Source organism: Heteronotia binoei, chromosome 13 (genome assembly GCF_032191835.1).
Source record: "Heteronotia binoei isolate CCM8104 ecotype False Entrance Well chromosome 13, APGP_CSIRO_Hbin_v1, whole genome shotgun sequence".
NCBI lineage: Eukaryota > Metazoa > Chordata > Lepidosauria > Squamata > Gekkonidae > Heteronotia > Heteronotia binoei.
Genome location: NC_083235.1, coordinates 80352968 through 80367349, shown reverse-complemented (window position 1 = coordinate 80367349; position 14382 = coordinate 80352968). Strand labels below are relative to the sequence as shown.

The 14382-nt window shown below is 43.5% G+C and overlaps 1 protein-coding gene across 1 annotated transcript; it reads left to right on the top strand.

Annotated features, from left to right (window-relative positions):
• Positions 1 to 4730: 4730 nt before the first annotated feature.
• Positions 4731 to 13103, top strand: MFSD6L (major facilitator superfamily domain containing 6 like). Its single transcript, XM_060253123.1, has 2 exons — positions 4731 to 4796; positions 10997 to 13103. Exon 2 carries the CDS (start codon positions 11023 to 11025, stop codon positions 12931 to 12933), a length of 1911 nt encoding a protein of 636 aa, XP_060109106.1. The 5' UTR covers positions 4731 to 4796; positions 10997 to 11022; the 3' UTR covers positions 12934 to 13103.
• Positions 13104 to 14382: the final 1279 nt, after the last annotated feature.

The following is a 14382-nucleotide window of genomic DNA, read 5'->3' as shown; positions in this document are numbered from 1 at the left end:
CTTTAAACACTAATTTTGGCTCCAATTCTTGTTTAATATAAAAAAATCACTCCCCTTTTCAGCCAATGAATAAAATTCTAGTCCCAATTGTTTATTCCATAAAAATTTGTAATCCTTTTGTTTAATATGCACGTCTTGTAAACAAACTATATTACAATTTTGCATTTTAATCCAATGAAACGTTGCCCTTCTTTTTTGTGGTAAATTTAGTCCATTTACATTCCAAAACAATAATTTGTAATCCATCATGGTGCAAAATCTTTATGTTCTTCATAAAATCTATGCAGTTCCTGTGCATTTATTTTCCCCTGAAGTTGAAAGCTCAGACCTTCAGGTATTATCCATCTAAACCTCATTTCATTGCCCCGTAATTTTTCTGTCAGTTTTTTATATGTTCTTCTATCATTTATCACTTGCCTTGGCAACTCCTTCAAAATTCTTACTCTGCTGCCTCACAATCAATGTCTTTTCAAAGTTTTTGTTCATGATCTTTCCCACCATTTCTTTTGTCATATATCTTATGACAACATCTCTTGGTAATTTTTTTTTGCATAGAGTGAATTCACTCTATACATATAATCATACATATTTTTAGTCTCTTCAAGATCTTCCTCTAAAATTCTGCAATTATTTTTATTATATATTCTTTCAAGTCTCCATCTTCCTTTTCAGGTACTCTTCTCAGACGTATCTGAGTCTCCATCAATTTGCAGTCATGGACTGTCACATTTGCTTGTATTTTCAACAAGCTGGAGTCATGTACTTTAATTCTCCTTTCCACCTCCTGCACTTTCTTAGATGTTTCCTCTGTCTCATTTCTGAGATCTTCCATATCTTTTTTAATCTCTTCTATAATTTCTTTTTTAGATGCAGTTATCATCTTTCATGCCTTTCATCATTCTGGCCTCCATTGCCTCTAATTGATCCTGCATTTTCTCCAATGAAGTAGCCCTTGTACGGGTTTGCTTGTGTTTTGACATTTAAAAACACCGAAAATTTTGATCTCACCGATTTCAAATTTGACTATCAAGTTCAAAAGATTAGAGCTTGCTTTTTACAACAAGCCTAATTTCGCCGTCCTCAGAACTTCCCAGACCGAGATATTAATTTTTAATTTTTTTAAATCCTTCAAAATGGCGGTCGCGACTTTTTGCTTCTCTCTGAAAATTTTTTCCTTTTTTCTTTTAAAGGCTTCTAAAGTCCATTATAAACAATATGTCCAATAGTATTTATCTTCTTATCATCACCTCAATTATTTTCAACAATTTTTAATGTCCCGAACACTTTTAAAATATTATTTTAATTTTGACCTCCTTGCAATGGCTGCCGATGTTTCTCTATGGTATTATAGTCCTAGAGTAGGCTTTTCATCTGCTACTTCCTGCTTTACTTGCCACCAAATCTGGTTTTCACTGGTAAAGAGATCTCACGATACCTGACGTACTTCCTGTGTTGATTGTATATGCTGCAGGTCTGTGACGATAAATTCCTTCCCACTTTTTAGCACTGTACTTTAAATTTACAAAGTCCAAATTTCACCTCTTCCTCCCTTCTTCTTTCAGGCTTTCTTGATTTCCATTTCCCACCTTCTGAATTTATTCTGTTTAACTGTAAATAGTCCCAGAATGAAAGATAGTAATCTGTACCTTTTCTGCCAATTATCCAGATCCACACTGGTCTTGTGTAGCTTTAGATGTTTAGCAGTGTCCAAGAAGGTTAGGATTCTGTTGAGCTTATGTCAAATAAATGACTCTGAGAACTTCTGCAGATGATGAAAATGCAACTCTTCTCTGGAGACCCCTCAAAGCCTCAAAGGAGCCCCCCCCCCGGGACTCCCTTTTAGCCAAGGTAAATCTCCTCAAAGTTTTCTGTGCATATCTTGGACTAATCTCTGACTGAGAAAAGTAGGCAGTAGGCATTAATTTGCCTTCCACTACCCCGAATAGAAGTTCCAGCCTATTCCCGTAATGAGAAGCAGCTCAGCTCAGCATTTCCCTCCCCCATAAGTTCCGTTCCAGGGTATTCCTGAGGACTTTTGATGTCCGTTCCGGCCTGTTCTGGGGTGTTCTGGAGGCATTTTGGCCCGGAGCAGGTATGGGGTAATAAGGATGTGTGAGTTCTGCTTTTTCCATTCTAGAATATAGTTCTCGAGTGCCTGTGATGCATGCCGGTGTTCTTTGTGGCAGCCCAGGTTGTTTGATGCCTGTTCTGGACTGTTCCGGAGTGTTCTGGAGGCCTTTTGACCCAAAACAGGGTAATAAGGACATGTGAGTTCCGCTTTTTCCCTTCTAGAATGTAGTTCTTGAGTGTCTGTGATGCATGACAGTGTTTTTTGATGACCATTCCAGCCCAGGTTGTTTGATGCCCATTCCAGCCCGTTCTGGGGTATTCCTGAGGCCTTTTGGCCTGGAATGGGGTAATAAGGACATCTGAGTTCCGCTTCTCCCATTCTAGAATATAATTCTTGAGTGTCTGTGATGCATGGCAATGTTTTTTGTGGCAGCCCAGGTTGTTTGATGCCCGTTCCGGCCTGTTCTGGGGTGTTCCAGAGGCATTTTGGCCCAGAACAGGGTAATAAGGATGTGCGAGTTCCGCTTTTTTGTTCTAGAATATAGTTCTTGAGTTTCTGTGATGCATCCAAGTGTTTTTGTAGCAACCCAGGTTGTTTGATTCCCGTTCCGGGCTGTTTCGAGATATTTCAGAGGCGTTTTGGCGTAATAAGGACGTGTGAGTTCCACTTTTTCCATTCTAGAATATTGTTCTCAAATGTCTGTGATGCATCCCAGCATTTTTTGTGGCAGCCCAGGTTGTTTGATGCTCATTCTGGCCAGTTCTGGGGTGTTGGCCCGAAACGGGGTAATAAGTACACTTGAGTGCCGCTTTTTCTGTTCTGGAATATAGTTCTCGAGTGTCTGTGATATGTGCCAGTGTTCTTTGTGGCAGTCCAGGTTGTTTGATGCCCGTTCCAGACTGTTCTGGGGTGTTCTGGAGGCATTTTGGCCCAGAACTGGGTCATAAAGACGTGTGAGTTCCACTTTTTCTATTCTAGAATATTGTTCTCAAGTGTCTGTGATGCATAAAAGTGTTTTTTGTAGGAGCCCAGGTTGCTTGATGCCCGTTCCGAGGTGTTCCAGAGGCATTTTGGCCTGGAATGGGGCAATCAGGACATGTGAGTTACTCTTTTTCCCTTCTAGAATATAGTTCTCAGTGTCTGTGATGCATGCCAGTGTTTTTTGTAGCAGCCCAGGTTGCTTGATGCCCGTTCTGGGCTGTCCTGGGGTGTTCCAAAGGCATTTTGGCCTGGAACACGGTCATAAGGACCTGTGAGTTTCACTTTTTCCATTCTCGAGTGTCTGTGATATATGCCAGTGTTTTTTGAGGCAGGCTAGGTTGTTTGATGCCATCTGAGTTCCGCTTCTTCCATTCTAGAATACAATTCTTGAGTGTCTGTGATGCATGGCAATGTTTTTTGTGGCAGCCCAGGTTGTTTGATGCCCGTTCTGGCCTGTTCTGGGGTATTCCGGAAGCATTTTGGCCTGGAACGGGGTAATAAGGATTTGCGAGTTCCACTTTTTCTTTTCTAGAATATTGTTCTCGAGTGTCTGTGATGCATCCCAGTGATTTTTGACAGTCTATGTTGTTTTATGCCCATTCTGGGCTGTTCCGGCTTTTACCCTGTCCCGAAATGATTCTTGGAAGGAAAGATTTGAGGGCAATATGGCTTCGACTCAGTCAACGGAAGGCGATATGAGCTTTATTGCTGGGGGTGGGGGGGTGGGGGAGGTGGGACACATAATTCTCAACTTTCCGAGATCATGCCCCTGTATAAATCGATGGTGTGGTCTCATTTGGAATACTATGTGCAATTCTGGTCACCGCACCTCAAAAAGGATATTATAGCATTGGAAAAAGTCCAGAAAAGGGTAACTAGAATGATTAAAGGGGTGGAACACTTTCCCTATGAGGAAAGGTTAAAACACTTGGGGCTCTTTAGCTTGGAGAAACATCAACTGCAGGTGACATGATAGAGGTTGACAAGATAATGCATGGGATGGAGAAAGTAGAGAAAGAAGTACTTTTCTCCCTTTCTCACAATACAAGAACTCGTGGGCATTCGACGAAATTGCTTAGCAGTTGGGTTAGAACAGATAAAAGGAGGTACTTCTTCACCCAAAGGGTGATTAACATGTGGAATTCACTGCCACAGGAGGTGGTGGCAGCTACAAGCATAGCCAGCTTCAAGAGGTTAGATAAAAATACGGAGCAGAGGTCCATCAGTGGCTATTAGCCACAGTGTGTATATATGTGTGTGTGTGTGTGTATAACTATATATAATTTTTTTGGCCACTGTGTGACACAGAGTGTTGGACTGGATGGGCCACTGGCCTGATCCAACATAACTTCTCTTATGTTCTTATGATCATGAGCAACTTTAAGGGCAGGAAGGAAGGTTCTGCCACAGGAAGAGAAACATTTGACAGCGAGGAAAGAGACTCTAATGTATGTGGGGATGGCCGAGCTCAAGGGGGCTTTCTCGCGCCTGACGCTGGGAATTCATCATCGGTTCCGATCCCACCCGCCGTATCCCAGCAACAGCGTGCTCTATCCCGGCCATTGTCGTTCCCGGAGCTCCAGCGGCCGGAGCTTGCGAGGCTGGCAGGTGCGAGGAGGCGTGGCCTAGCCGATCTCGAGCTATCGCTACACACAGGTGCTTTCGACGCACGCGCAGTGAGTTTCTCCATGACAGCAGGCCGAGCCCGAGCTCCGCGAGAAAGAAGCCGCTTAACCCCCGTCAGGTAAGAGCATCCCTGTGCGCGGGCGAGGACGAGCGGGAGAGAGGGAGGCAGGCAGGCGGAGACACTGGTCGTCATGGCAACCCCCCAAAGTGCGAGGGAAAGGGAGGAAAACTTGGGAGGCGTGGCCTGTGCTTCGTCAGGATAGGCCAAGCGGGAAGTTGCCCAAGAGATTTCTGCGCTGTTTGTGAAATGCAGTTGCCCCCTTTTAATCGGGCAAAATAAGTGCGAGTTCAGGCATTCAGTGCCTTGCGTGGAGGGTGCAAGACAGGGAGGAAATCAAGGTCCTTAATGGCAACCACTCTATTCCCCCCAATATCTAGTCATATCAATGTAATTATTTTAACAGAGTTGGGGATGGTTATTGCTGCTGCTCAGATGTCACTATGGTAACAACAATCAAAATAAGATGATATCTGCAATTTTGCAGGAGACAGCAGTCCCAAAATTAAGACGTGAGTTGATCAACAAGAAAAAGGGGGAAGCCAGTATGTGGGCACAGGCATGGGAAGTGAAAAGAGCTGCTGACTGTGACCACTTAGTATCACTCATGTACCTTAAGAACATAGGAAGGCAATTTATTCTATAATCCTTGTCTTGTATGGTTTGTGGTCAGAACAAAAAAAGTATTACAGCAATCCAATATATGAAAGCACAATAAGGTACAGTTCCAACTTCCAATAGTCTCACTTCAATGATTTCTGATGTGCTAATGCCCAACTTGATGCAGGATCCAATTCATGCAATCATGATGGACCATGGGTCCTTGATCCATCATGATTGCATGAATTGGTTCCTACACAGAATGCACAGCTGAGATCGGGGCCCACCATCAGCCTACCAGGTTTGAAAAAGAGCCACTCGAAACACAACATTTCTCATCTGGAGAACGCATCACTTTAGTCCACTTTTCTCAGAAGTGCACATCAAGTTGGGTATTAGCGCATCAGAAATCATTGAAGTGAGACTATTGGAAGTTGGGACTGTACCTTATTGTGCTTTCATATATTGGATTGCTTTAATACTTTTTTGGTTCCATACAAGACAGGGATTGGATTTCTGTATAGAATAAATTGCCTTCTTATGTTCTTAAGGCACTTACATAGTGGTCATAGTCAGCTGTTCTTTTCATAATTGCAACTGCTATTGCATCATTATCGAAATTAAGCACTGTCCCCACAGATTTGGGGGGGGGGCACCAAGGAATTGAGCATCTTCTCTCTGCTGAGAAATCAGTAGTGCGGGCTTTAACTTCTTTTCTAGCTATCTATACCTTCTTTGCAAATAATTGCCTGCAGACTACTTTTATAATGTGTGCTGCTGCTCTCCCTACTTCTGCTAATGAGGCAAGGTTTTTGGATTCCTTTCAGCTGCCATTCTCCTTCTGAAGTTCCCTGAAAATCCAAGTTCAAAATTATGAACAGAAATCACTTCCTTGTGTCCATTGAAACCCTTCAGGGTTTCCTTTTAGTAACTGGCCTTTTTTCAGCCACAGATTACATGATAGCATTCTCATATTTCTTCTTTATCTGTTTCTAAGTGAGAAGGGCTCTGCTGCAACAGTCGCATAACTGAGTGAAAAATCCTCTGCAAAAATGGCACCACTGTGAGATGAAAGTTGGAGTCAGGATCTGCACTAGCTTTGAAACTAGGAATGCAAGATTCCAATTCAAAATGGGGGAAGTTTTTGGCATTCTTATTCCTCTGTTTTTTTAAGGCTTAAGGCACCTGCAATAGTACTATATCTTATCCAGAGAACTATTAAGAATATTTATCAAAAATAACTAGTTTCTAAAAAATAACCCTAGATTCAATTCTGCTGTACTGGCCTGGTTCACGGTGTTCATCTTGGATGTTTTCTTATTCTCCTGAAGTCAAAATGATGTCAATTTCTCACAATTTGGACTGGAGCTAATTTTCTAAGATGGTACACAGGAATCGTCATAGAAGAATGGTTCATTATAGAAATCAACTTTGCAAATTTTCATGTCACTGCAGGGTAAAGTTGGCAGAAACAGTTTCATGTTGCTGCAGGGTAAAGTTGGCAGAAACACCCAAAGCAAAGGACTCAAATTACAAGCAGAAAAGTACTGGCTGGATATTAGGGAAATTTTTTTTACAACCAGAGTAGTTCAGAGGTGGAACCAGCTGCTAGAAAGGTGGTGAGCTCCCCTTCATTGGCAGTCTTCAAAACGCGGCTGGATGATTGTTGGAAATGCTTTAGGCTGATCCTGCATGAAGCAGGGGATTGGACTGGATGGTCTGTATGATTCTCCTCTCTATGATTCTCCTCTCCCTCCATGTGATCTAAACAACAGCATTGTGAGGCAGGTTAGGCTGGAAGTCTGCGACTAGTTTGAAATCACTCAGTTAGCTTCCACAGCTAGACCTGGATCTGGCAGGCTCCACTCTGAAGCCCTGAGCCAGTTTGGTGTACTGGTTAAGTGTGCGGACTCTTATCTGGGAGAACCGGGCTTGATTCCACACTCCTCCACTTGCACCTGCTGGAATGGCCTTGGGTCAGTCAGAGCTCTGGCAGAGGTTGTCCTTGAAAGGGCAGCTGCTGTGAGAGCCCTCTCCAGCCCCACCCACCTCACAGGGTGTCTGTTGTGGGGGAGGAAGGTAAAGGAGATTGTGAGCCGCTCTGAGACTCTTCGGAGTGGAGGGCGGGATATAAATCCAATATCTTCTTCTTCTTCTAACTCCTCTGTCCTCCTCAAACTTCACCACAGAATCTCCAGAGATTTCCCACAAACCTGGAACTGGCAGCTATCATCAGGAGTGCCCCAATGAGTTCTGCCTCAGAGGCCTAGTGATACCTTTCAGACCAACAGTCTATCTCTGTTGGTCCTCAGCAATTACATCAGCTTACATCATTTTCTTCTCCCCCCTTCGATCTGAACAACAACCCCGTAAGGCAGGTTAGGCTGAAAGTCTGTGACTGGTTTGAAATCACCCCATCAGTTTCTACAGCCCTCACGTAAGATTGGCAACAGTGGTACCCCTCAGAGGCAGGCTCAGCACTAGGGTGCCCGCCACCATCTCTGCCCTGTGGCTGCATGCTCACCCGCCGGGAGAGCAGGTGTGGTGACAAGGAGGGCTGGGCAAACTCCGGCCGAGCTGTTGTTTTTCGTGGGCGGGGGAATATATATGAACATATGAAGCTGCCTTATACTGAATCAGACCCTGGGTCCATCAAAGTCAGAATTGTCTACTCAGACTGGCAGTGGCTCTCCAGGGTCTGAAGTGGAGGTTTTTCACACCTACTTGCCTGGACCCTTTTTAGTTGGAGATGCCGGGGAGAGAGACTGACTGTCCTGGACTTCCTATAACAGCCCTGAGGAGGGGCAACAGGCCTGTAGTTATGGGGAGGGGAGGTTGGGGGACTAGGCCCCACAAATCTTCCCCCTGTCTTGCCTTTCTGGCCCCTCCACCGTTGCTTGCTGCTGTCACTCTGCTGTTGCCACGGTGCCTTCCCCACTCTGCTGCTGCCCTCTCATGATGCCTTCCCCACTCTCCTGCCACCTTCTTGCTCTCGTACCACTTTCTCGATCTTGTGCTGCCTTCCCTGCTCTCATGCCATCGTGGAACAGGCTTCCTCGGAATGTGGTGGGCTCTCCTTCCTTGGAGGTTTTTAAACTGAGGCTAGATGGCCATCTGACAGCAATGAAGATCTTGTGAATTTAGGGGGAGGTATTTGTGAGTTTCCTGCATTGTGCAGGGGGTTGGACTAGATGACCTTGGAGGTCCCTTCCAACTCTATGATTCCCCACTCTTGTGCCATGGCGGCACCTTCCCCGCTCTCTTGCAGCTTTCTCGCTCTCCTGCTGCCTTCTCTGCTCTCATCTCACCTTCTGCACTCTCCTGCCGTGGCATCTCCTTCCCCAATCTCATGCCAGCTTTCTTGGTCTCCTGCCACCTTCCCCACTCTCCCGCGGCATTCTCATTCACAAACACACTGATGCATACGCTCTAGGAGTACCACCGTGATGGCTCAACAGGAGAGCAGGCTGCCCAGATTTTTAAAAGTTTGTGATATCATTTTGTGCCCCACAACCCTCCACCTAACATTTTATCCCCTGCCCCCCCAGTCTAAAATTTTCTGGCTACGGGCCTCATAGGCATTACTGATCAGTTAAGCCCCCAGGAGAATCTGTCAGCAGAGAACTGTCTCACTCAAAGGTCAGTGGCCTTCTGGGGGGTTCTTGCCTGAAGGGGCCAGCAGTGTGCAGGGGAGAGCAGAAGCAGCCAGTGGCACACCAGAGGCAGTGCAAGTCAATCTTGCATAGGCCACATCCAACAAATGAAAATTCTCAGATTTGCCTCCATGTCTGGGCTTTTATTTAATTATAATTAATAATAATGATGATTATGCATTTATTTAAAATTGTGTTGCGTGCTCTGAAAAAAACAATCAGATATCTTCAGATAAAACTAGGGGAAAATATGCAACAACAACAACAGCAAAACAGCCAGTGAAATTTCCTGTTAAAATATGAGGTAATTTAAAAAAAACCCTTTAAAAATCCACAAATCAAAATAAAATATTAAGGCTGGTAAGGTTCTAGCCTAATTGGTTATAGATTTTTTTTAGTGTTAGCAAAATTGTTCTACAGAATCCAGATTTTTCCATAAAAAAATAGCTTTTATGGCAATAATACAACCTCTGGGAAATGTGATTCTCTCCAGGGGAACTATCTCTGTCACATGGAGACCAAGCCAGGTGTGTAGCCATGTTGGTCTGAAGCAGCAGAATAAAGTTTGAGTCCAATGGAACTTTTAAGACCAACAACGTTTTATTCTGGGTATAAGCTTTCATGTGTATCTGAAGAAGTGTGCATGCACACAGAAAGTTAAACTTTGTTGGTCTTAGCGGTGCCACTGGACTCAAACTTTGTTCTGGAGACGAGTAGTAATTCCAGGAGATTTCCAGCCACCACCTGGAGAATGAGCAATCAAACAGAGAAATGAGGAAAGTTGAACTGGGAATCAAATCTATAAAAGCCTCTGTGAAATCCAGCCTCAAAAAAATTCAAAAATGTAAAGGTCTATGAAAATACAAATTTTCTTATAAGAATTAGGTTATAGAATCAACCTTAAACTCAACATATAGCAAGATCTGCTCCACCCGTTCCCAAAGACTTTCAAATTGCAATAAATGCAAACTTTTTCAACGAACTTCCAATCAATTTCTCTAACATATTTCAAACTGATAAGAGACTTGATGCTTCAAAGTTCATCCATACACTGTCATAGTACTGTGGATGAATTTTGAAGCATCAGTCTCTTATCAGTCTGAAATGTGTTAGAGAAATTGATTGGAAGCTCGTTGAAGCTGGAGTGAGTGAAACAAGGGCTCAAGTACGACCTCGTCACACATATAATTTTTGCCAAGCTGCATTGAAAATTCTTCAACTTGGAGCGTTGGACTCTTCTGAGAAAAAGTGTATTTTCATAGACCTTTGCATTTTTGAATTTTTTTGAGGCTGGATTTCACAGAGGCTTTTATAGCTTTGATCCGCATTACGACCTGGAGAATGGCAATTAATCTAGAACTGTTTTAGGCTGCAAATTTACACATGGGCTGCTCAAATCCCTTTTGATTTAAAAAACTTCTTTTAGAAGAGGTAGATTGCTACCCCCCTTATATTAATTATGCAAGAATGGAAGGTTGTGTTGCTGGTACTGGATCAGGGTTAGCATGAGAAGGGATGGAATTCTAGCAGGAGCTCCTTTGCATATTAGGCCACACACCCCTGATGTAGCCAATCCTCCAAGAGTTTACAAGCCTCTTTTTTGTAAGTTCTTGGAGGATTGACTACATCAGGGAGTGTGGCCTAATATGTAAAGGAGCTTCTGCTAGAATTCCATCCCTAAACGTGAGTACAGTGCTACTTTTTAAACAAAAAACTTCCTTAATCATCTGGAACAAAAAACTTAATCATCTGGAAAAGCTCAAATTATCTAAACCCATCAGGGAAAGAAAGATTTGTTTGACGCAAAACTTAGATTTTTCTATAATTTGCATCTGGTACAGGGTGTTTTTGTGACTGAACATTGAGCACTGCAACATTTTACCTCCAGATTTTGGTTACATTATTTCTTTGTTTGTTGACACAATGTTTCAGTGATAGCATGAAATAATGTGCTGTTCCTAAATTACTTATGCAATTCTGACAATTATTTGCTTTATTAATTTGCAGGGCATTGTTAGGAGCCACCTGAAGCCATGAGTACAAACAGCCAGTGTGATGTGAACAAAGCACTAACTCTTGCAAGCCTTTTCAATTTTCTTCATGGGGCAGGCAATGCCTGTACAGTCCCCTTTTTAACTCTGTACTTTCGGCAGCTGGGGCTGACTGCACCGCTAGTTGGGATTATTATTGGGTTGAAACACTTAATCACTTCCCTTTGGGCCCCACTGTGCTCCTACCAGGCAAAAACCCACAATAAAAGGAAAGTTCTCATCACTGGATCTCTGTTGTGTTCAGTTGGAGCAGGTTTGCTTCTTACTCTTGTCCCGCCTGTGAGCATCAGCGTAGCCTATAAATACTGTAATGTGAGCCAACGCTCAGCAAAATTACTGACTGCAACTCAGGAGCCTGAAATTAGTACAAACAGTCTTAGTACAGCAAATTTCAGATCCATCACTGATAACAAAATACTGTCTACTGGATCAATTGGAATGGCCTCTGATGATAAGGTGACCACCAAAATACCCACAGGAGTACGTATGTCTTTTTTAAAAAAACCCTCTATAAACATTTCTTCGGAGATAAACAATCAAGTCATCAACATTAATACTGATAAACAGCAGTTCACTGATGGCTCTTTGAGTGAGAAAGAGATTGCCACAATGGAACAAACGTTAAAGACTCTTCCAGCGAAGGGCTCTGTGAAGGCAACCAGGAGCCCCACAAATGGCATCATGAATATCAGTGAGAGTTTTGAGGAGAATAGCTCTTCAGAGACAACTGCACTTCACACTGCCCCAGTACCTTTTACAGAGACTTCCTACATTTTTAAAAACTTATCAGGGCAATGGGGAAAAGCACAGGATGTAAGCTCTCACCTGCTGCAAGGTATCGATTTCTTAAACAGGGAACACCAGGTCTTTCTTATGGTTCTAGGTACCGTTATGCTTTGGGAGCTCTTGGCAGCACCTCTTGGGTGGATGGTTGATGACAGCCTCTATGAGTACCTTGATTTTGTTGATGCTGCAGACAAATATGAAAATCTTTGGATCTGGAGTTACTTGGGAGCATCTGTGGCAGTCTGCAGCGTAGCAGTATTTGTGGATCAGCTGAGCTGCTTCTTGAGCACAAATATCCCACGGTTTGCAGTACATTTCTATGGCTATGCCTTATTGATAACGTTAACATTACTGGTCAGTGTCTTCTTCCCCATCCCTGTGTCCCCAAAAACTGAACATATCAATAAAACTGGCAAAGCTTTGAACCTTATTGGGAGTGATGGCCAAACCATCCTGTGTGCTGTCACTGTCTTCCTCACAGGGGCCATTGGATCAGCTGTGGAAAATTTTCTTTTCTGGCAGATGCAAGACCAAGGCAGCAGTGAGTTGAACATGGGCCTTGTGGTAGCCATTGGACTGATTGCTGAAATTCTGCTCTACATCTTCAAAAGCAAGTTACTAAGGTCACTCACGAGTGCTGGCATGGTTGCCCTGAGCTTAAGTTGCCTGGCTTCACAGCTGCTCTATTACTCATTTCTGTGGAATGCCTGGGCAGTGCTGCCAATCCAGATCCTCTGTGCCTTTAGCAAGGGGGCCTTGTGGTGGGCTGTGAACATGCTGACAGATGACATTGCCACTCCTGGCACAGAGAGGTCTCTGCATCTTGTCTTACAAGGCCTCTCTTGTGGATCTGGAGCCAGTTTAGGCAGCTTTGCAGGAGGGTTTGTGTTGAACAATTTTGGCCTGGCAGTGCTTTACAGAGGGTGCTCCATTACTTTAGTTCTCTGGCTAATCTTGTTCTTGATTGTCCATTCCAAGTTGCCACGGCAGAAAAAAATTAATTATTCCCGTCTCCTTGCTGCAGATTCGAGTGATGCGAGCGATTCTGATGATGATGATAAAGAGAGAGACTGGCTAGTGAAAGCTATGAAAAATGAGACCTGGTAACAGTTTTATGTTTCTTCAGTCTGTTGGCCAAAATCCAGACTTAGAAGAAATAGGTTGGTGTAACTGTGCACATTGAATGTCTGCAGAACCATTTTACTGCCTGGGATTTACGATGCACATTTCTCAGAAGGCAATTATAAAGATTTTATAAAGACTGTGTTTTCTCAAAATTAATTTATTGTAAATATATATACAGCTTTACTTTTCTAAAATTGATGTCTCAAGGATACAGGGAAAGGGAACATAATACCTAGTAAAATCAATTCATTTTAGCCTTTCAGATTATGACAAAATCCGGTTGTCCTTTAGAGACACAGCAGGCTGTATTAGAGGTAGGCTTGCCAGTCCCCAGGTCCCAGCAGGGGATCCCCCAGTTTTGTGGGCTCCTTCCCACTGCCAGCCTGCTGGCCAGCAGGTGGAAACCCCACCTCAGCAGTCACCATATGCTTTTACATCTTGGCAGACTTAGAAGAAGTTTGGAAACTGCTTGTATTTTGGAAGGTGTGTGTGCCTTTAAATCTCAGCACAAGGAATGCTGCATGGACGAGCATGCAGAGTCTGTGAAGCATGTGAGAAAGAGAAGCCATCACAGTCCCTCTGTTTATTTGGAGGAAAACTTCACGCCCTAAGCTGCTGTCCCATGCTGTTTGACTGAAAAAGTTGGTTGAAATACAGCAGATGGTTACATTCAGCAACTCTCACAAGTAAATTGCCCCTATGAGATCACAAATGTGTGTAATTGCAAACTGCTTATTTTGGCTGCTATGTGAGTGTGTGTTCACACTCATTTAGTGGAGTTTTTCACCCCCACCCTTCTATTAGGGGGGGTGAGGAAATGAAGACTGTATTCGGGGAAATTGCACTGTTATACTTTTGTTTATTTATTTTAGGGAATGGGAAAGTCTCCTGGCTCCACCCCCAAAATCCCCAGATATTTTCTGAGTTGAAGCTGGCAACCCTAATTAGAGGTAATTCATAGCAATCAAATCAATTTTTTTAGCAAATATAATTCCAGAAACTGGACAGATTTCTTTTCCTGTAATATTTACTCTTTGGGCAGGAGAATCAGAGAAAGAAAATATTTTACTTGCATTTTACAAGTCTAGCGTGTATCCTTGTGATAGGGTTGCCAAGTCCAATTCAAGAAATATCTGGGGACTTTGGGGGTGGAGCCAGGAGACTTTGGGGTGGAGCCAGGAGACATTAGGGGTGGAGCCAAGATCAAGGCTGTGACAAGCATAATTGAACTCCAAAGGGAGTTCTGGCCATCACATTTAAAGGGATGGCACACCTTTTCAATTCCTTCCTTCCATAGGAAATAATGAAGGATAGGGGCACCTTTTGGGGGGGCTCATACAATTGGACCCCCTGGTCCAATCTTTTTGAAACTTGGGGGGTATTTTGGGGAGAGGCACTAGATGCTATATTGAAAATTTGGTGCCTCTACCC

Coding starts and splice junctions, on each gene's coding strand:
- MFSD6L (XM_060253123.1), top strand. CDS start 11,023: ATGAGTACAAACAGCCAGTGTGATGTGAACAAAGCACTAACTCTTGCA.